Here is a 22,182-nt window from a genome sequence, read left to right as displayed (position 1 = left end):
CATAAAACCTCAGCTACATCAGTCTCTTATAAATGTGGATTATTACTTTCTGATGCCATTAAATATTTTATACACCTCTGACAATGTCAGAAACASATGAATTTTACCAAGAAATAATTACATCCAAAAGATTATATAAGCTTGCAATTAAACAGGAATTATTTCTGAGGCTTTTATGTAACAATGTTTTTAAAYGCTGGGATATTTAACTGAAGCACAGATAGAAGTTATTGTCAAAATCCTGACACAGAAGTCCAAAAAAAATTTTAAATATTCTTTTTTACATGTAATTTTATCCTGAAAAGTTAATTTTAAAGTATGCCAACTGTCACCTGGTACTTTATATCAGATATTTATTTAGAAAAACAAATAAAAARATCTCTTCTACTTCTTTTTTCTCTGCTATTTTGTATTCTTGCAATGCTGAACACATGGCCTGATATACTTTCCTAAGCACTGCATCAATAAGAACAGCCCCACCAAAAAATTTCTGTTTTCCCTAATAGCTGTTCTGTTTCATTGTTTGATGGGGTTTGCATCAAGGTAACTGACTCAAATGAACAACTCAAATGTACAACAGACTACTGATATTTACTACATGATTACTACAACGAATTTGACAATTACTACTTCTCCAAAGTGCCCAGGAGATCCAATTCAGAACATATGGATAGAAGAGATCTTCTGAAGTAAGTACCATTTAGAGTTACTGCATCAGAACAGAAATAAACTCAAATATTTATTTTATGAAATACCACTTCCAACACAAAAAACCCCATTCCAAAAATAGAGCACATCCTGTATTGCAAGTGAACCAACCAACCAAAATCCTCTAACATAGCTTTAGGAAAACAACAAAAGTAAGATACTTAGCTAAAAATTCAGCTACATTTAAGACCATAAAAATGTTGCCAATTTACTTCAAATATTTTTTTAATCTATAAATCCACTAGGATGAACTAGCACCTATTGTAACTGGTAAAATAGAGAAGACTTAAATCCAGAAAAATGGCAGAATAAAGTGGTTCACATACCTTTTTCAGGTCCATCTATAAAATATTTTTCCTCTCTTTGGGTAACTGTATGTTTAGATCTCATCATGATAAAGTTGTTYAGATCAGAATCATCACTGGCCCATTTAGAAGTGAGTGCAAGTGATGCAGGCTTTTCACTACAGGATGATTTGTCTAGTTTAGAAGACACATCTTTACASCTGTCTGATTCAKATGGTCTGGGGGGTTTCTTTTCTTGCTTCAAGAAACAAATTGCCTCTTCTGTCTTAATCTTGCTGRTATTTCCTCCAGTAAGCTCTTTCACAGATGTATTTGTGCTTTGMATTTTGACAGATGACACTGTGCTCAGGGCAGAGCACTGCCTTTGAGTCTGCAGTGACAAGTCAGGATTAATGACTTTCTCTGACTGATGTCTTTCAGCAGAAAGCAGCTCTTGGTTTGGCACAGCATTCATCTCTTCAAGCCATCCTGAAACATTAAATAATTGTCTTTGCTGCAACATAAACTTTTTCATTCCTCTCTCCTCTTTGGAGTGAAAGACTTTGGATGGTTTGTAGAGAGGGCATTTTTTAAAATTTTGCTACCTTCCCAGATCRCTAAGACCCTTTTTTAGAAAACTTGCACTGACTAATCCTAAGTAAAAATGCCAATATTGAGACACAGTCACGCTATTGTTTGCAGTTTTCACCATCTATATGGTACTAAGTGATAGACTTCTAGGAAGAGGGACACAACGCATTTCATCAGGAAGAAAAATAGAACTTTTTGTTTGTTTTTCGAGGCAAAAAAGAATGCCCTCTCTGAAGATACGGGTCATTAGAATTGCAGCTTTTTTGCATAGTAGCTGCACAGCCATCTGTAACAAAGTAGCTAAAGTATTATGGAAATCTAAAAGGCACTTAATTAGGAGTGTTACTGCATGAGCTGTTTCTATTTGTTGCACAATATATCATTTCACTGTCAATCCTTGGAGTTCTAAAACTACAACTGGTGCCTTGCAGTCTGGCCATAGTTACAGAACAAAATCCAAATAACTTACTGCATTTTCTGTTGAAGCTTGATTATAATTATGCAAAAGGGTCCATGAGAAATTCTGAAGTTATGAGCTGTTCAAATTTAAAATAGTCTGCATAAAAAAACCCCTCTACAATATCACAAAATACAGAATTTTCACTGTAACACWCTCCTCACACTGAACTGGTACAGGTAGCACTATGTGAATATCTGCTTTATTAAAACTTTCCAATACAAAACTATTCTTAAGAAGTTCTCCTGTATGAAACAATTTTAGTAAAAAATGGTACGACTGGTGGAGGCTACTCTTCATATGCACAGTACCAGAAAAGATAACTTTCTGTAGTTAAACACTATTGTTCCTACAATTTCTTCTAAGTTAGTGTAAGTACTCCTTAATTGCAGSAGTGCCGTTCCTTCATTTAGTTATATAACATTTCATCCTTAAGAATAACACACAATTTCCCTTGTTCTTGGAGATATGTAACTCCCTGGATGATTCACTGTTAAAGTATCTATCTTTGCCTTTTCAACACTTTTAAAAAAAGAAGATACTTACTTTCTATTTGGTAAGATGTAAATTTTGTAAATGTTTCCACTTCTGTAGGAAGCAGACTGTTTGGGTTACTGCCCTCTGTATTTAATTGCTCGAAAACGTCTATAGCTGCAGGATGTAAACCCATATGAAGCCACCAGCCCTCCTTCAGTGAGCTAAGCATTGGTGCCTCAACCTCAACTGCCAGCTTTTTCTGCAGCTCTGTCAGTGAATGACGCTGATGCACAAGGTTAGCAGCCGGATGCTCTGCAAAAGAACCAGAAATTAAYATATAATATTAATAATCTAGAAAGAGGAAAACAGAATGTCATTTTGGAAATGAAAACACCCAAGTACTGGTGACCTGCTATATATATCTGTTATTCATACTTCCATTTGTTACTCTGTGTTCATYAATAGATTTAAAAGCAAAGCAGTTAACATTATCACAGCAAGTGTGCTGTTTCTGAGTTCCATGAGTAACGGGAGTGGGGACTTAATTTTTCTCAGATCTATASATGTGGAGCTGCATTACTAAGGTAAAAAATTGTTTTGTTCATAATCCATGCATTATTGTCATGGTTACAAAGATTTATCATAATCCTTACCTGAAAAAAAAATTAATTGAAATAGTAACAAGCATACCCTACATTATTTTCAACTATAAATCAATGTACAAATGAATTGGACAACATATCAAGTCAATAGAAACAACTTAAWCCTGACACTTGTAAAATGAAGGCAAATAAAATTAAATGAAAGAAAAGTTGTAATGCATATTCTGGTGCTTTCATGAAGTGCCTGCAGCTCATTTTTGTATAGTCTACTTCTCTTCTACTCTTGTGAAGTTGTAATATTGTTTTCCAGTAACTTTTCTATTGACTGATACAATATTTTGAAATATTATCTAAGGGAAAATAGCACACAGATTACCAAATTTCAGTTACCAGTTATTGTATATAATAGTAGTGAACATTGTCATAATAAAACTTAATTCAAATGACCTCCACAGAAAGATATATCACATACCAACTATGTTGYCATAGTAACTTTTTATACGTACTAAAATAATCACCTAATACAGACTTCAGAGGGTTAAACTAACTAGATAAACTTCAGTGGCTCAAAATATGTGCTCTGTAATATAACATCTTTTCTGTTGTATTTCTCCATGTACATGAAACTTGTAAATATCAATTAAAAACTGATCATCAATTAGAAATCCTTACCGACAAGCAAAAGAGAGCTCATATTATCCCGATACTTCTCTGATTGCCATACCAAAGATTCTAAGCATTCCCTAGAGGGCTCTGCAATCAAAATACTACGAAGAACATAAAAAAAAAAGACTTGCAGGTATGAAGTTTAGCATCATCAGTTGCATTTTGGTTTATATAAAACTATCTTTTAAAGATGTACTTTGTTTTTAAATTTTGAATTCATTCATTCATTTACTCGTTCATTAACATTTTTTCCCATCCATACAGAGGACAACAGGAAAGAGAGGAGCCATCAAGGATGGGTAATAAAGTAAGGCAGCAYTGAGTGAGCATTCTGTCTTGACTGTGGTTCCCACCCCAAAGAGTTATTGAAATTCTTTCTGCCTATGTTAGAAAGACAGCAAGGCAAAAAATTGTCTCAAACAAGATGAGAAGGAGACAGTGAAGCAATCCTAATTCCATGTAAGCATGAAAAAGCCTGAAATTTACTCTTGGAGGATATTCCCAAAACACAGACAATTACATTCTTACTACAGCTCTTCTGGACATTTTGCAGGTGATACTTGTGCAACATACATATTTGTGATAGGTATAAATCATGCAACTATTTTATAAATATTTTAAAGTATTTATTGTTGTCTACTGCAAAAAGGAGAGTAGATTTTCAGGCTATTAAATCCCCCCAAAGAGATCTACAAAAGCTTTTTTTTTCAGGCTCCCCTGGAAAACCACAGATATGGATTGTGCGTTCCATAACTCTTTCACACAAAACACAATATATACGGAGCTCAAAGGATGTAAGTACCAATTCATAAATACACCAAAGTTATTTTTTCAGTAATTTTGAGGGCTTATGATTTAGATGATTTATGTCAGAATTTTTCACTACCAAGGTTTCATTACCTGTGATCAGAGAGAGAAATAGGTTCTTCTTGAAGTCCTCCGCACAGAAAATTACCCCATGATCTTTGTTGTCTGCATGGAGGAGTTAAAGGCACTTCCATTTCATCTTTCAAATATGGAATATATTCAGCTGGAAATTGCATAAAGCCCAGCCAAAACGAAAATAAAAAATGAAAATCACAAAGCTACTTGTGAATGAAATACATAATGCTTACAAGTTTTACACTAGTGAACTTTTGGATTAAAATATAAAATATTTTCATGGGACAATTCACTAAGATAATATACCCCAAACTCTTCACATCTAATTTCCAGAMAGTTTTGGGATAACAATRGGTAGATCACACTCCTTTAATGTAGTTCTGGCTACATATGCTTCACATATAARATTATTTTYATAATTAAATCATCAGCTACCATGKATGAGGTTTTGATATTCATGCCTGTTGGCCTTCTTAGATATTTCCTCCATAAATGAAGTTAATTAGGTGGGAGAGAGACTATGGACAATACTGTGGTGCCCATAAGATTCTGTAAGAATGGCTGCAAGAATGGCCTCAGGAACTTCAGAAACAGTCAGGATTTTAAAGCCAAGACTACTCTTTCAAGCAGAACTAGTACTCATAGAAATTTCTAGGGGTGATCACTGAAATTAATTAAACGAGTTGTTTTTTTTTTTTTTTTTTTTTTTTTTTTTTAAGAGGTAAACAAACAAACCTGACACGTTAAAACTCCTCTGCAAATCATTTTAAACATACTTCTTGGGGTTTTTTTTGCCAATCATATTAAAGGTGGACATACTAATGATTATTGAGTTTTATTCAAATCTTATTGGGAATTTGCACCTTCCTTGATTTTGGTGGTTTACATGATTTCCCTGGTATTCATCTCTCTGGCATTCTTCTAACCAGAAAGCAGAAATCACAAAAACCACAGYTGTTCCATATAGTGTGAAAACTAAGGCAGAAAAATTGTGAATAAATCAGTGCCTCCAAAAGGAAGAACACTTGTAATGAATTCCCTATTCATTMCACCAGGCAGTAAGTAGATGCAATCACCAAGCACACATTGCTTGGCCAACTGGCACAAAGCAGGCTATGAATCAGTCACGTGCCCAGCTGCCCACAGCTTCTCCCTGAAGGACCTAACAAGCCAACTGTGAGGCAAAAAGGGAAGGAAGGGCAAGGGACAGTGTCAGAACACCAAAGAACACACAAACACACCAGAAAAGCAGAAAAAAAAGGTAAGAAATGAAAGTGGATACAAAAGAAGGCAACACACTTCCAATCAGTGTAACTTCTTTCTCACTTACGTAGAACAAAACAGGCTCAGTAAACTTCAGTTCACAAACTGGTTTTGTGGGGAGAAATAATTTTACAACTTAACTAGAACAGGATAGGAGCTGATCTCAGGACAGCAAAAATACCTGCTATATCTAACAAGAACTATTCTYTCTCTTTGAGCAATACTATTTGTATTTGTTCTCGTCAAGCTATTTTTGCCTTTGAGACTGGAATTTTTTGATCAGCTGCATTAGTTAAACTCTGCCAACACTCAGAGTAAATTCCCCTGCTCAGAACATTGCTGACACAGAGAACTATCTTGTCTCCTAATGCTTTTTTACACAAACCCAATGGCTAGAGAAAGGCAAACAATGACATGTTCAAAGAAAATGCTATTATTTTATGATTGCTTCTTCTCTGAGTCCAAGCAAACTTTTCTCTTGTGGTAACTCATAAACAGCAAAATTAATTAGAAGGAGAAGACTGCCAGATGTTGAAATTTGACACCCAGCACAGAAACTTCTGTTAGCAAGCTGTATCTTAGTGGTGTTTGCACAGGTTTGTAGATCTCTATCCTATAGATCTAAGCCTATCCTTAAAAAAAAAAAAAAAAAAAAAAAAAAAGAGAAAGAGAGTGATGGAAGTTGATTGTGCCCCAACAATTAGTTTTGACTGATGCAACAGCAGAGTTAAGATAGCAACTGGTAATAAAGATGGATGCAGTCACTTTCTCTAAAAGACAATTCAAGATAGCTTGACTACTCCTCTACTGCAGAAGAATGGACAATATCCTACAGAAGATGACAGTCAATTTATCATTACTACATACAGGAGAAGAATCCCAAACTGCCTAGATCTACTGCACTCAGGCCTCTCCTGCTTTCAAGCTTTAGAAGGAAAGAACAGTCAGATAGCCGACTAGACACAGATTACAGTTTATCATGCCAGACAATAATCTCCAGATGGAAAATAAGTTAAACTTTATCTTGGTGGAACTTAGTCTGTTTCCATTGAGCTTTTATACCAGACACTTTGAACTGATATGATTATTCCAAGTGAAATTCCACTATGATATTGTATCTGAAGCATGACAYTCTTTAGCCTGCAGGAGACAACTGTCAGGTCAGTTTAAATTATGTTGAAACTAAGACAATAAGAAAGGTCTGAAGAAAACTCAACATTTCTCKACTATTTTAGTAACTGCCAGATGGAAAACTATCAAGTGAACAAGCACTGATGGATAATACTGCTACTGTCCAATGCAATAATGGAYAGAATTTTTCATAGATAGGATATATATCACGGTGAGAGGTACATGTGTAATCATGTATTGACCCTCTGCTCAGATCACACACATTGGTGTTACTCTTTGTGTAGGCCCTTCCTGAATTAAGTGAAAGGTGGAAAATGTCACCCAGAGCAGCCATTTTTCTGCCTTTTAGCCAGCAGTGTATTTAGCAAATTTAGCAGTGAATACAGTAGGGCTRGCAATGAATATACATTATTTTGAAAGGTTACACCTGGAACTTGAGAAAACTTAAACAAAGATGGATGATTAGGTTGAGCAGTCAGACACCAAAGCTGCCCAGCCTCGGCAAGCAATGTAAACACCATGACTTGGGTTTTGAAGTCTATTCTATTATGGGTTGATACACACAAAGGATCTCCTGATCCCATTGTAGGAGAAGCAAGGATTCAACACATGCTAGCAAACATTCAGCACTTTGCATTTTTTTTCTGTAGAAAACAGCTCTGGTGGCTACATGATAACTCAGTAACATGCCATTTACAAAACAGCATGTCTGCATAGGAGCTTTGAATATCTAGAAGTTGGAAACAACTTCTACCTAAGTTGCTATTCATCACCCTCTTTTGAAAGCTTTTATATAAGACTTCCACAAACTTAAAATTATGCTCTTTGACTCCACAATTTTAATCAATCTGTCTTAACTTTCATCTGCCCTCTCTCAGTAGATGAGTTGGTAGATAAAAACCTAACTACGTGTAAAAGTTAGAGACATCAATYGCAGCCAAAAGGAACACCAAGGAACTGTAAAGTTGCTTGGGTTTAGACTATAAAGATCTGGCAATTAGTATGGCACTTCTACCTCCTTATGRTGTGGGTGCAAAATAGATTACAGAGAGTGGTTCTTCTTATCTATGTGGTACAYGTTTTCCCCACAAACAGAATATTGTAAAAACTACTTGAAGAATTAATTTTAAGTATCACCCCTTGATTTATTCAGATCTTCCTACCTGACTCACAGAATTCCAACATACTTGTGCTAATACTGGAGCAAACCTCTTGTGGAATGKCACAGTACTTGGAAATTTCTATTTTGTTTGTAATTTCTGCTTTGAGATCTGAAAACAGATTTTAAAAGGTGCCATAAATGAACCATTTATTATTTTTTTCCTGTAAGAGCTTTCAAACTTTGTATTGAACCTCCACAATGCACTGTTATGAAAAATTACAGTCAGGCTTAGTAACCCCAAATACTTTAGCTGATTAGAGAAGTGCTTAGTCTCATCCCTGAAGTGACAGAGCCTGTACCCCTGCCACAGTATTTTATAGTCAATAGCTGAATTATTCCAGATTCTTACGTGATTTCCAGAACAATTAAGTAGCCTAAATATAGTTTGCTAAGAGTATGAGTATGTAGATACTTTTGCTACTAAAAAAGACTAAAACAGAAGAAAAAGCCTTCAACAGGTTGATATTTATGTACAGAATCCTCAGATTTCTGTAAYAGACGTAGAGTCATTCAGCTTGGAACATAGCACATACTAAATGCATCAGAGGAATGCACATGAAACTGTCTTAGTCAAATATCCACTTTTAAAAGTTTTGTTTCTATCTTCAGTAGGAGACTGGATTACTTTGAATTGCTGCCCTATCAGACACAGAATTCAACACACACCCTCCATCTTCAGAAGCATTAATCTTCGTTCTTTGAGCTGCTTCCTGTCCACCAAAAAAGTGGAAAGTGATTTATTTTTACTTYAAAAAAAAACCCCAACCCTTGTGCAACATCTTTTAACTAAACAAAATACTGTCATGCTAATCAATCCGTTAGCCAATAACTGTCATTAAAGTTATATTTATCAGAAGCATAAAAGCATTTAGTAATTTTTCTAAAATTCCTTTAAAGAAACTACTACTGTCATCGAGATTATTCTGTTATCCATGGAAATATTTAACTTTTTTTCCCCAGAAATCTGCTTTTGTGTTTGTAACTACAATGCAACAAAAGCATTTTTTACAGTATGACTGTTCTGCTTGTAACCCTTTTACGGATGTCTCTGAAAGTAWACTTAAAAACAGATTAGAGAACACAAAACCAATTTATTATAGTGATGGCTGACTATATAGCACAACTCATGGCTCATTACATTTGTGGTCAAGATCATAACACAAACCTGGACTAAATCAAATGGCAAGCAGTTTACTACCCATTAGGGAGACATCTCTAATACCAGAAATTTTGGTATAGCACAGTTCCTAGTTTCACGCATAGAAATTCTTACTTGGTAAGAAAGCTTACTTGGTAAGCTGTGATGTAATTTGTAAGTGAATTCAATATAAAAGAGCTTGATTGTGTTAAATGTGCTCAAATGAAAGGAAAATCAGTTCAAGCATCCTTGAAAACCAGCTCTCACCTTCTCTTATCACTTGTTTGCAAAGGTCTTCATCATCTACAGTGTCTGGAGCTAAATTTAACATCTCCTTCAGTTCCAAGTATGATGGACTCTTAACACAATCAGATCGGCCATTGTTGGGTTTGCTGAATTCTAACTCAACAGGCAACATGAAGTACTGAAAAATATTAATCACAACAGAATGGTCAGTAATTTCCTTTGTTATGACTGCACAGTCAAAACTTCTTCAAAATCTTGAAAAAACTTTATTCTAAACCACTTGACATTTACTAGGAATACACAAAGTTTTGTTCAATACAGGGTAAAATACAATGCTAAAGAATTTCAGATTGAGCCAGTGGAGCGTAAAGAAAGTCTCTTAATTTATTGTTCCCAATCAAACAAAATCCTCATTTATTTTTCTGAAAGTTTGGTTCTCTAGAATTTTGAAAAATGGAGTAAAATAGATTTGACTTTCTAAAAAAAAAAAAAAAAAAGCCAAGCTGGTCTCCAAAATCCCAGAATATGTCTTGGAGCTTTCCTTTTCCCATGTAATGGTTTTCTGTTCTGATTAATTTTTATTCTTAACATAATATGTATCTACATAAAACTGCAAATGCACCAGGAAAAACATTTGGTCAGAGTGGAGATCCCTAACAACGGCATCCAAGAATTAAAAAACCACAAACAGTATMAGAGTTTTCTAATCTTGAAAACATGAAGGCTCCAAATATTCGGCAAATATGAAAACGATTAATTTAGATGACTTGTAGGTGAATAAACATGTATGCACAACATAGAACAACCACTAATATAACATACAGTATGAAACAACAGGATGATACCTCTTCATCTTTTATAGACATGGTACAGAAATTCTCTTTATTCTCCTGCAATTCATTTTTACTCTCTTCCATCTTCATTTCATTTTGGAAAGTCAAACATTCTCTTTAAAAGATCATAAAAGAAAGCTAGTGACTTCTTTCTATTACTTCATGTCTAAGACTGAAAGTTGTAGCAATTGTTTTGATAGCCATACACTCGACAAAAGTTTTTCTAAATCCATATCTTTTCTAAGAAGGCAATTCCAAGTGATGCTGTACTATTCGGTGTAATTAACAAAAAAAAAACTTGCCAAGAAGTAATACATTATATACAGAGTAGGGCCATTTAATATTTGTTCCTGCCTTAAAAAGTTACAGCAAAAAACTGTCACATTATAATTCTTCAACCTCCCAACATGTAAGTCCCCTCATGGAAAAGTGCTTCCTGAAAAGCTGCAGATCTAATTTTCTTTCAATGTCAATTTTTTTTTACTAGACACAAAATCTCTATTTGTATTTGTATTTCTTTCTATTTCTATTTCTATTNTATTTCTATTTCTATTTCTATTTCTATTTCTATTTCTATTTCTATTTCTATTTCTATTTCTATTTCTATTTCTATTTCTATTTCTATTTCTATTTACATTTACCTTATTTCTCTTTTGTCACCTTTTGTTTCTATTTTCAGGAAAGATTCAGTACTAAAAAAGGCAGAGCGTGCTTATTATTAGTTAAAGTGAAAACTAAAAGTATGTTCCTTCGTTTAACTGAAAAACTTTAWAACACTTGGAAGTAAAACTCAGGAATGAGGCTACTACTTGCCTTGTAAAGCAAGGACACAAGCAGAATAAGAATGAAGATTTGTCAAGTAGAAAAAAAACCTTTTCATCAGGCTTGCCCCCTGTGCCAATTACAGGCATTAAATCTATGACCTGTTAGCGGGATAACTTCCTCATCAGTCCTTGACATTGCACTTTTCCTGAAGGAATACTTTAGACTGAAGAGTRCAATCTCTTCCATGTCCGGCCTTGGGATGTTCCCGAATTTTAACTTAAGCAGTGGTCTAATTGAGACCCTTTCTCTAAATGCATTTCCCTGAGTGCAGCACCAGGAGATCTGGACTTCCACCTTGGGCAGGTTTGTGGTTTTGTGAGTCAACCACAGATTGGCAGGTCAGAGCTATTTCTGTAAAGCTTCACACTAGCTTTACCTGTTACTGGTATTTCAGAAAGTCATTGTAAAATTTGGAACATGTTACCTTAATTGCATATTTACAGTATTCACACACCTTTATGCCTAAGAGTCACTGCGAGATTGGGGCTCATGTTCAAAAAAAGAGGCAAACATCCCCACTCCTCCCTGTTCTTCTATTATATGGGTATAATTAGCTCATTTAAAATCTGCTTTACTTTGCTCATGAGTCATGCAAACCTTCCAAGTGCAAAGGAAGCTATATAAGTAGTCCAAACAACAAGTAAATCAGCATGAGATTTAGCCCAACTTCCGAATGTGTGTACACAATGAAATGTACCTAAAAAAAACACTAGACCCATTTTATGGATCTTATATCTGTTTTTATGAACCAGTTTGTTCAAATTAAAGATGTTAGATATCATCCAATTAAACTGAATTAACTTAGCAATACAAACGTATGTAAAACTATAAGAATAATTAATATTTAAACTTGAAGAAATACAAGTCAAGGGTAAGAATATGGATTTACTGACAGCACATCTGAGGGGAGAGAAAAAAGGAACATGGAAGCGTGTATAAAATCCTAAGCCTATTAAATTTAGTGATACTTTGATGATAGGGAATCAGTCAGTTTGAGGGAGGACCTTAAAGATGCACCATTTTACTGTATTCCAGAACTAAYATCCTGATTACATTTCACACCTACAGAATATAAAAATGACATAATRTCATTAATCTGGTTTTCTAAATGCATACAAATTTCACCCTACCCATTATTTCCTAAGTAAGAAGAAAAGCTGAAATCTTTACYTGTTGCAAATATAAACTAGCTACCAAGGTAAAATACAACAGATGTTGAAATGTTAAGGGCATTACACACAATTTTTTATGTTTAGTATTATACAGCAATTTGTAGGTACCTGAAAATATTCTCTGCTCTTAAAATCTGTCCTTCAGAATCTAAAAGGGGATCTTTCACTAGAAAAAACTGTAGTCTGCTCAGAAGTATAGATAAAGTTGGCAGTTTTTTACGAAAATTTTCGAGATTATCAATAAAAACGAATTCCTCTTCCAAACGTAAGTCTGACAAAAATAAGAAAAAACACATTATAAAACAAGATAAACATCATAAGAATTATGAGAATAAAGAGGACTGTTGAATTCCAGCTGCTGGAATACTACAGATGTCAGCCATACAATAACTGCTTTTTACTTATATTTAAAAATCTTAAAATATTTAAAGTGTAACCAAGTCTAGCCTTTCATGGTTCACATGATAAGCTCTAGTTTTCATTTGCTTTTTATTTTTTCTTATATATGTCTCTTAAAAACAAAAGGTACTTTCATTTCTTGCATTTTCAAGTATGATAAAGGAACTGCTGAGGTAGGCTGTAGCTGAGAAACTTAGTTCAGTGTAATTTTAAATGTAGAAATGAGGCAGTCTCTCCATAAATGTCTAAACCTAAACACAGATTCCATAATTCTGAAGAAAAAAATATACAAAAAAAGATTACAAAATATTAGGATTTCAAGAAAGATGACTTTACTGTATCAACACCGGCTGGGGGAGGAATGGATTGAAGAAAGACCTGGGGGTGCTGTGGGTGAGAGGCTGGACATGATCCGGCCATGGGCACTGCCAGCCCAGAGAGCCAAACGTGTCCTGGGCTGCATCCAAAGCAGCGTGGGCAGCASGGGAGGGAGGGGATTGTGCCCCTCTGCTCTGCTCTGCTCTGCTGAGACCCCACCTGGAACACTGCACCCAGCTCRGGGGTCCTCAGWAGAAAAAAGACATTGATCTCTTGGAGCAGCAGTCCAGACRAGAAATCACAAAAATGATTGGAAGAAAGGAACACCTCTCCTGTGAGAAAAGGCTTACAGAATTGGCATGTGATCAGCMTGGAGAAGAGATGACTCCAGGGAAACCTTACTGTGGCTTCTCAGTACTTAGAGGGGGTCTATAAGAAAGGTGGGGACATATCTTTTAGGGTAACAGTTTTAAACTTAARGAGGAATGATTTAAATTGGACATAAGAAAGAAGTTTCTTACAGCAAGGGARGTGGATGCCCCATCCCTGGAAATGTTCAAAKTGTGGTCAACACCCCATCYCTGGAGGTGCTCAAGGTGAGRCTGGATGGGGATCTGACCAACCTRAGCAGATARCAGGGGAGCTGGACTTCTTTAAAGATCSTTTCCAGCCCAAGCCACCATATGAATCTATTTCTTTTGAGTTTAAACTACTACTCTCCTGAGACAGAGCTGATGCAGTAACCACATCTCTATTTGACACAATCCCTTACATTTACAGTATGAAATACCAGCATCTTCACATACACATTTTACTCTTATATAATATATATAGAAGAGCAAAGGGAAGTTTCTGCTCTTCTTCCTTATTTTTAACCAATATAGAARTCTCATTCCCACATTCCCCTTTCACTTCTTGGATGAATTCCTATATGTAATAACTCTCCTCTCATAGAGGCTGGAAATGATAGATACCAATTATGTTCTCCCCAAACTGTTTTATGCTGCTAACGCAAACAGATCCTCATAAGGAAATCTATTTCAAACTTCTTTTGGTTTGCATCTATCTTGAACTACAAACAGAAGCCCTGCTTCTCCAGGGAATAAATCTGTATTCAGTAGTTATACCTTATGCAACTGCAAATCATTGTGACTGCACAAATGATTTCATCAATGTCTCTGAAGTGTGCACAAAAAATTATGGAAATTAACACTACYGAAAGTTAGAAAACAGTGAATTGAACATTTTACCTTGCCATGGTTCTTTAAATTCAGTGGMATGGTAAATCTTCAAATATCTTTCTTGGGTGGATTCTTCCTTGAAATCACTCTTCAAAAATAACAAATGTTCTTCTGTGTCATCCTCAGAGCAAGGATTTGAACTTGGAATAACTTCTATTACATCATTACTACTCTGGAACTCTACAGAAGAGATGGGTTTCCTAAAAAAAAAAAAGAAAAATAATATCTGACACTTAAGCTGCTGCAAAATCAATGTTGTAATTTCTCTGACTCCTCAATGAACCAACAGCACTCATAAAGGTGCTCTAAGAGCTTTGATAATAACTGTATACACTGAAGAAGATTGGAAATTAGAGTMATTCTCTCTATTCACTGGATCCATGGTCAAATTATATGTTCAATTCGTCTCCAAGAAAAAGCCCTTAAAGTTTACATCCAGTATCAAATTGAATGAAAGGAAGAAAGCATGAAACCTATTGATGTCAAAACATTTATGGCAAAAATTTGCAACTGGGTTAAATGTATACTTCTGTTTCAAAAACCGTGAAGAAATTGCAAGTAATAGCAATAGGAAAAAGATGYCATAAGTGAAGAAACAAAACCACTTCAATTTCCTGACACTTTACATTCTTACCTCAGTACTATTATTATTAATTAAGACATGCATGCCCCCACCTCCGTCATTTGCCAAACGAGTAGCAAAATCATTTGACTACAGAAAGAAAAGAAAGATCCATCATAATCCTGAGCTAAGTATGCATCTGGACACAAAAGCTGTAACTGTCMATTAAAATTTGTGTTAATGCTGTGCTACCCATATAAATTGATTGCAACAGTATGATGAGTGCTGACGTTTCTGAAGAACCCAAATCAGCTCATTTATTATTGAACTTGACATCCTCATTTCAGATAACTGATTTCTCAACTGTGCATACTATTGATTTATTTTAAAAAATACTTTGTATTACACCATCTTGCTATTTGCTAGTCATCTAAAGTTAATTCTCATAAATGCAACCAGTGTGTAAGTGCACCTCTGAAATTCAGTACAGGCCTTCATGTGTAAGAAGCAATAGAGGGGAATCTCTGCTACACATCTTAAAAAAAAAAAAAAAAAAGTCAACTATTTTACATTTTGAGTATAGTAGAAAAGTTTATTTTAAAACTACAAGTAGAAGAGTTCACAAGTAATAACCATGCACTACTGCTAATAACTAATATCTAATATCTGCTAATAGGTAATATCCAAAGTTTCACATGCCCTTTGAAAATACACGAACCTTAGAATACTGCCCAGTTACACATGGGCCAACTTCACTGAAATCACTGGGTTTTACTATAGTTTCATAGACAGAACAAACCTAAGTGAGTCACCTATTTTGAGACTACATAAGGCACTTTTTCCAAAGTCAAACCCTTTGATAGGCTGCTCTAGAAAGTGGCAAATATTTTAATGCAGATTATTCTAAGTATGGAAAAATACATTCAAGTCACGTAGCTACSCTTGTACAGCTACATGAGATAATTGTCTCAGGAAGGAGAAGGAAAAATGCTTATTTTCATGTTGATGCAGTTTTCAGAGACTTTCTCCAGCATCATAAATAGATTACACAACCAGTAAAAAAGTATAAAAAGAAGTGACCTCCATAAAAACACAATACTGCTTTTAGTGAAAAAAACCTCTTCAAGCCTCTGATTGACTTGCCATGGTCAGGAAACACCTTCATATTCTGTTATCATCATTAGCTTAAAATTCACRAAGTGCCTGAATGATATCAAAGAAGTCATAAATATTTTTAATTTAAAGTTACTGACTTTTCCAGGAAATCCTCCACAGGTAAACTTTTCTTCCATTGATCCAATATTGAAATAGCAATCATGTTCTCTGTTGAACCAACTAATATAAAAAGGGAAGTAAAAAAATCACACATAAATATTAAAATTAAACTTTATGTCTGGATAAAATAAKTGCAGAGGTTAATTATACTTTACACACAATGTATAGAAGAAGTGACTGGTTTAATTTTCATTAGCAAAGGTAATATAAATGCACAAGAAAGACGCAAACACTTCTATAYACATATTTATCTTTGTTTATTTGAAAACCTCATCTTTGCCCACATCTCAAAACCTCAGCATCATCTTTCAAACCTCTCCCAGCYACTCAGATTTAGTATTTTACCTATCTCTGATAATTGTTTTTCTTCCATAAACAATTCTCTGAAAAGGAGGCTTTCCAGAGATCTCTACAAACAAATGAAATATCATCTCATTTATAATGCCACACAAATAAATATCCATTGTCCATTGGTTTCTATTTGGGCAATTAATGCGTTCTACCTTCAAGAGCTGTAACAACTGACATAGTGCTAAGTCTGAAAATATATATATATATATTTACCAGACTTATCAAATTACGAATAAACACAAGCTTTTCCTTTAACCCACAGTAAATCCAAACTAAACTTAAGACAGTAGAACATACTTCTGGTCCATGGCTTCCTATATTTATCATCGGTAAAGAGTCCATTGAGATGATACTTTTCATCTTGATATAAACAGGGAGGAAAGAAAAGTGACAATTTCCAGATGGAAAACTTCTGCCTTGCCATGCTCTGAATAAAAGAAAGGYATGTGATAAAATTATGAGAGAGTGCATTACCTTTTAGTGCATTACCTCTAAAAAACATTCCCACTGTTTTCAAGTGTTTTCTACTGGAACATGATATTTTGTATTTAAACCTATTTTTTTAGTGTTGATACAGTCCAAGCTAAGATATTAACACTYACCTGATTTGCTATTTTAATGTTAATCTACATCTCAGAATATACAAAAACGAACATATGCTTAGTTACACTTTAACTCAACATTAAATGTGCAATTACAAGTGCTTACCTTAACACTTGGAATGGTCTCCTGAATCGACATATGGATAAGTGGACCAGAAACAATTTAAYATCATTCAGACTATTGCTGTTTCAAGTGGTTTTAATATTCTAAGGCCACTTTTCTTTCATGTGCCATTATGAGCTAATGAAAGCCCTTTTAAATCCTTTCATTTTCACCAAGACCAGGAGTCGTAATCAATTAAATTCTGGAATTAACTAGTTTGTGTGGCAAGTTTAGAAACTTTTCACTGAACACCAAGTTCAATCAACTGTCTTACAGTTCTTTTGTCACAGAAGCCCGTGTACAGTACTGTATAAACAGCACAGAACCACAGGATAACCAGTGAGTTCAGGAAGAAGGAAAAATGATACTTACAGAGGGTTTTGTGTTTAACAAGTTTATAGAAAGAAGAAAGAAATYTTTCTTAAAAAGTCTGTGGAGTAAAAGGCATACTAAAAAAGGGAACTAGCTACAGTCACATGGGAAAAAATAATAAATGAAACCAGAAACTTCTCTCTAGAGGTATGTTCACTGCCTCACTTCAGCTGTGTTGCTTCAGGTTCTAGAAATGTCCACCCATTTCAGCACATCCTGTTAAGCCAAATACAGCTTGTACTGTTAGACATCTCAGGTGACAAATCAGAAATATTTCACTGACTTGGACTGCAACTAGAGTAACCATGCTGTTGGTGTTTGAAACTTTCCTGCATAAGAAAAAATTCAGAGGCAAAAAAAACGTGGGAAGCAATGATAACAAATACTGTCACTTCATCAATACAAATACTTTATCCATTTCAGTCTAATCTCTTGTGGGATAGCTACAATTTTGTAAATGCTAGTTAATTTTAACTTAAAATGAAATTGTTCTAAGTGCAAAGGTTAAGCTAAATTAGTTCATGTTGTAAAGTATGATAAGACACAACCTTTCTTGGCATTTTCAAAAATCTAGGTGTTTTTCAAGGCCATTATTAAAGGCTGCAGCATTCAATCAGTGCCTGCTTACCCCTATTTATCAAGAAAATATAAAGGTCTCTGCAAATTTCTCTTCTATTTGAAAAATATTATGTGTATTTTTCCAGTTCCACACAGTTTGTATGTATTGCCAGTTCATAATTAGACAACCTTGTACTATTAAGAYGACTTTGCAATCACACCTACAACACTCAGCAACATTAATACATTTGATACATGAAAAATYAATGTAATTAATTTTCTCTAGAGGGTAGCAAGGAGTGGAACCACAAGATGCAGTTGGAGCACAGCATCTCCCTTGCACAGTCRGATTTGTAATACCTTTAAATGTGTGATCACATCCATTAATGCCTTCTGGTAGCATTACAGAGCAAGATTTACACTGTTCCAAAGCAGGTCACTCAGAATTTTTCTTCTAACWATAGCTTTTAGTTGTCTTAATGTCAGCAGTATCCTCCTCAAAACCCAGGCAAGAGCAGCCATGTAATTCTCTTTTGCAAATAGCCCTAGCATGTTTTGCTAACACATCAATTTTTAATTCATAGGTAATAGGAAACGCCTGGAGATCAAGCTGCATGGAACTACATTGAGAAGATTTCCACACAAACACTGCATGGTAGACTGCAAACTGTTGGATTTATGATAGAAAAATTAGTTTTGTTGCTACAATCTAAGAAAACAGCAGGTGCATGCACCAGCACTGTATGGAGCAGTTGCTGTACTCTAAGGAAAGGGATGTGGGCAATGTTTCATAACACAAATCCCAGTTTAACTGCAAGTACTATTGCTGAACCACTTCCCAGGCTGCAATTCTCCAGTTATGTGCCAGGAGCACTTCTGGGTGTCCTTGTACTCTCCCTGAACTCCTGAAGGCATCATGCCTTGCTACGTTATTGCACTCACACACTGGAAATGCCCCCTTGTGGCAAAGAACGACTCTACTCCTCTACAAGGGAAACTTTGTATTCGGTCTCTGGCTTTTCTTTGAAAAAGTAAGTAAGACAGTGTGTTTCAGGGACTAGGAGTTGGCAACATCTCAGAGGGAGACAGGAAGGAAAACAAGACTTCATAAGGYTTCTAGATCCTAGATGATCAAAATCTGTAAAGCCAAAATATTAATRGTAGGTGTGAAAAAAAAATCTCCTTTCCATGAATTTAATCTAAGACATCACAAAAGCTCTCCCCTACAATCATTAGGGAATACAACATTGTGYATCATTACCCTAATACATGCCAAAGTAGCTAGAAAATTGGATTAGTTCTCCAGAATGTAACTAATTTAATTTAATGCATTAGATGGCACAGAGTATTCTCCAACGAAAGCTGAGCAGAATCTTTCCATRTGCATTACAAGTACATCATAAGTACAACAGACACTAAAAATAACTGTTTATTTTCAGTTTGGGCAAAATAGTCCTTTAATTTTTTTTATTTTAAAAAGTCTGTAATCACTTCATTATTTTATCCCACAATGTGCAGCACAACAACCTCTCTGAAAGARAATTCTAAAGAAAGTAGTTCTTGTTATCTTTTTTGATGTGTACTCCATTTTTTTTCAGTAACTGCTATATTTTGTTCAGGCTATTAAGAGAAACAATAAAATTATACCTCATATAAATAGTCTGTTGAGTGATACTTCAAAGCTCCAAACATCTTGTTTTGTGATGTTCTCAACATTTCTGTTGTCTGGAAGATACATAGAACATGTATCAGTTAAAAACTTTTTATATAATCTAAATATGTTGAAAAAGAAGGTTGAAATTCAGGTTCAACATGAAGAGCTTCTTTATTTCTAGCACATGCACCTTGGAYTGCATTTCCTGTAGAAGAAGGCTACCCAAAGCATTCAGTGTTCTTCCTTTGGAAGGATGAAACAGACCAACTACAGACTAGGCACATTTGATTTTCATCTGAAAGAACTGGGCTTTTGGAGGTTTTTTTAGGTATGCCTCTTGGTGTTTATTTAATAGAAAACCTTTAAAACCATTAAGAGAGTATAGGCAATACAAATTACCTCCCTTAATCAAGAATTATTAAACTGATTCAATGAATTTTTATGATTACAAACCAGCTTTTAAAGGCAGTAATTCAGSTGTCTAGACTATTAACTTTTCACTGCCTCATGTATTTGTGAGGAGACCTTTTTTTGCCTTTTCAGTTTTATAAGGGAAAGAGAGATTGTATAGGCTAGCTGGGAGCAAGAGGCACTGATGGAACATCATGTCTCTTAGTTGATGCTTCTGAGGGGAACTAGGAGAGAGGCAAAAACTATGCAAGGCCAGAGACACCGTGTGAATGCAAAACAGAATATATTGTAGCTGAGATCTGCATAAGGTAGGGCAATACCTTAATTAAAAATAGGTAGAAGGGTCATAAAGTAAGATAATTTTATCAAAAAAGGGTATGATGTAATTAAAATGCAACCAAAATTAATTGTAAGGCCACAAGGGAAACTTGTGACAGAAGGCTGCCTTCATGTATGTAACAGCAAATACCACTACATGAGGCTAAAATTACTATGTAACAAATTTGGAAATACCAAATTTAGGCATGGATGTGATAGACCTGGAACCAGTGGAGGAAAAAGTAACTAGGGGTAGTTGCTTACTTGAAAGGAGTCTGGGCAGAAAAAAAGAAGTGCAGGAGAGGTAAAAAGGTAGTTTCAGGCAGAGAAATAGAACAGGGAATAAGGTACACAAAATCATATAGAGAACCAAGTAGAGGGGACCCTTCTGAGGGAAGGAGCGTGGATAATTTGAGAAAATGGACCAAAACTACAAGTTGAATGACTCTTTTGGGCAGCCTGCTGAACCCTGCATCAGATCTACATCCRATAGATTTGGTGTGGGAGAATGGAGCAAACAGGGACAGGTTTGTAAGGAGCGATGGATCTGCACCTTAAGTGCAGGAACGCAGTGGACAGAACTGCACCTTAGCAGAACTGRTATGTATCACCGTCTAAAATTTCTTTATAGCAATATAGTCATACATTAATTCAGGTATTAGCTATAGAGTTGCAACTACTACTCTGAGTGATAGAATTTGAATTAACACTGCTAGAAGCAGTGAACTGCTAAGTAGTCAYTCCAGGTACCACTAATATCTTACAGGTATGTCAAGCAATAAAAGTGAAAACCAATCCATCAGGTTACTTCCCAGCTTTCAAGTTTAAAACCGAGCAAGTGGGACCTACAAATACTAGTCTGTGAGGATACAAGAAAGTCTTCGAAATATTTAAAGGAAAAAGAACGAGTCCGTAACATTCTCTTAGGGCTCCACTGAACATCGCTTACTGTAAGTGAAATACGCACGATGAGGTACAATCTGCCAGGGTTGAATGTTTTTAAATCTACAGCGGWACGGGCAGGAACCAATCTGTGCCACCAACCTCAGCCCCTCACGGCGCCACCGCCGCTCTCCCCTCAGCGCCCCGGCGCCTCCGCCCCGCCCGCGAGGGAAGGCGAGCTCTCGCTTCTGATTGGCTGCCTTCCTAAACTCACRTCTCTGATTGGCTGCCTCCTGGAATGCACGCCTCTGATTGGCTGCCGCCACTCCCGTCTCCCGCCCTGCCCTCATGAGCGGAGGGTACCTGATCGCACGAAYAAAGGGGCTCCCTCTGGAGTTTCCAACCGGAAAACTTGCATGATGTTCAAAGCAGAAAATATTTTTAAAGCGGTAAATGCGCAARTTAATGCAATTAAGTAACTACTTCTGTTCCCCCGGTAGCAGCTTGSTTGGGAGAAGAAGCTAAAAGAACGGGACCGGATTAGTTTTTAAATGGATTATACCTGAAACGGCTGACCTGCTGCCTGTTACCTGGGGAATAGAAATCGAACGAGGCCACAACTTAATACTCAGAAATGCTTACCCTTCTGTGTTCAGAAAACCTGTGAAATGTCAGTGTCTACAAGAGGTAGTCAACTTA

The 22,182-nt window shown here is 35.6% G+C and overlaps 1 protein-coding gene across 1 annotated transcript in view; it reads right to left on the bottom strand.

Annotated features, from left to right (window-relative positions):
- The window catches only part of SHOC1 (shortage in chiasmata 1), a 46,280-nt gene extending 26,346 nt beyond the window's left edge, over positions 1 to 19,934 (bottom strand). Inside the window, exons 1-12 of the mRNA XM_057374555.1 lie at positions 19,866 to 19,934; positions 16,881 to 17,010; positions 16,211 to 16,292; positions 14,405 to 14,595; positions 12,546 to 12,708; positions 10,453 to 10,555; positions 9,629 to 9,785; positions 8,225 to 8,332; positions 4,686 to 4,815; positions 3,792 to 3,886; positions 2,587 to 2,829; positions 1,035 to 1,481 (exon numbers count right to left, since the gene is read on the bottom strand). Of these exons, the coding sequence (XP_057230538.1) occupies positions 1,035 to 1,481; positions 2,587 to 2,829; positions 3,792 to 3,886; positions 4,686 to 4,815; positions 8,225 to 8,332; positions 9,629 to 9,785; positions 10,453 to 10,555; positions 12,546 to 12,708; positions 14,405 to 14,595; positions 16,211 to 16,292; positions 16,881 to 17,010; positions 19,866 to 19,934 (1,918 nt within the window). The remainder of the gene's footprint in view (positions 1 to 1,034; positions 1,482 to 2,586; positions 2,830 to 3,791; positions 3,887 to 4,685; positions 4,816 to 8,224; positions 8,333 to 9,628; positions 9,786 to 10,452; positions 10,556 to 12,545; positions 12,709 to 14,404; positions 14,596 to 16,210; positions 16,293 to 16,880; positions 17,011 to 19,865) is intronic.
- Between the last annotated feature and the right edge of the window lie 2,248 nt (positions 19,935 to 22,182).

The sequence above is a fragment of the Malurus melanocephalus genome, unplaced genomic scaffold, assembly GCF_030028575.1.
Source record: "Malurus melanocephalus ecotype Western Australia unplaced genomic scaffold, MMel_1.1 scaffold_228, whole genome shotgun sequence".
Classification (NCBI taxonomy): Eukaryota; Metazoa; Chordata; class Aves; order Passeriformes; family Maluridae; genus Malurus; species Malurus melanocephalus.
The sequence above is the reverse complement of the archived record's forward strand: the minus strand, read 5'-3'. Positions and strand labels throughout refer to the sequence as shown.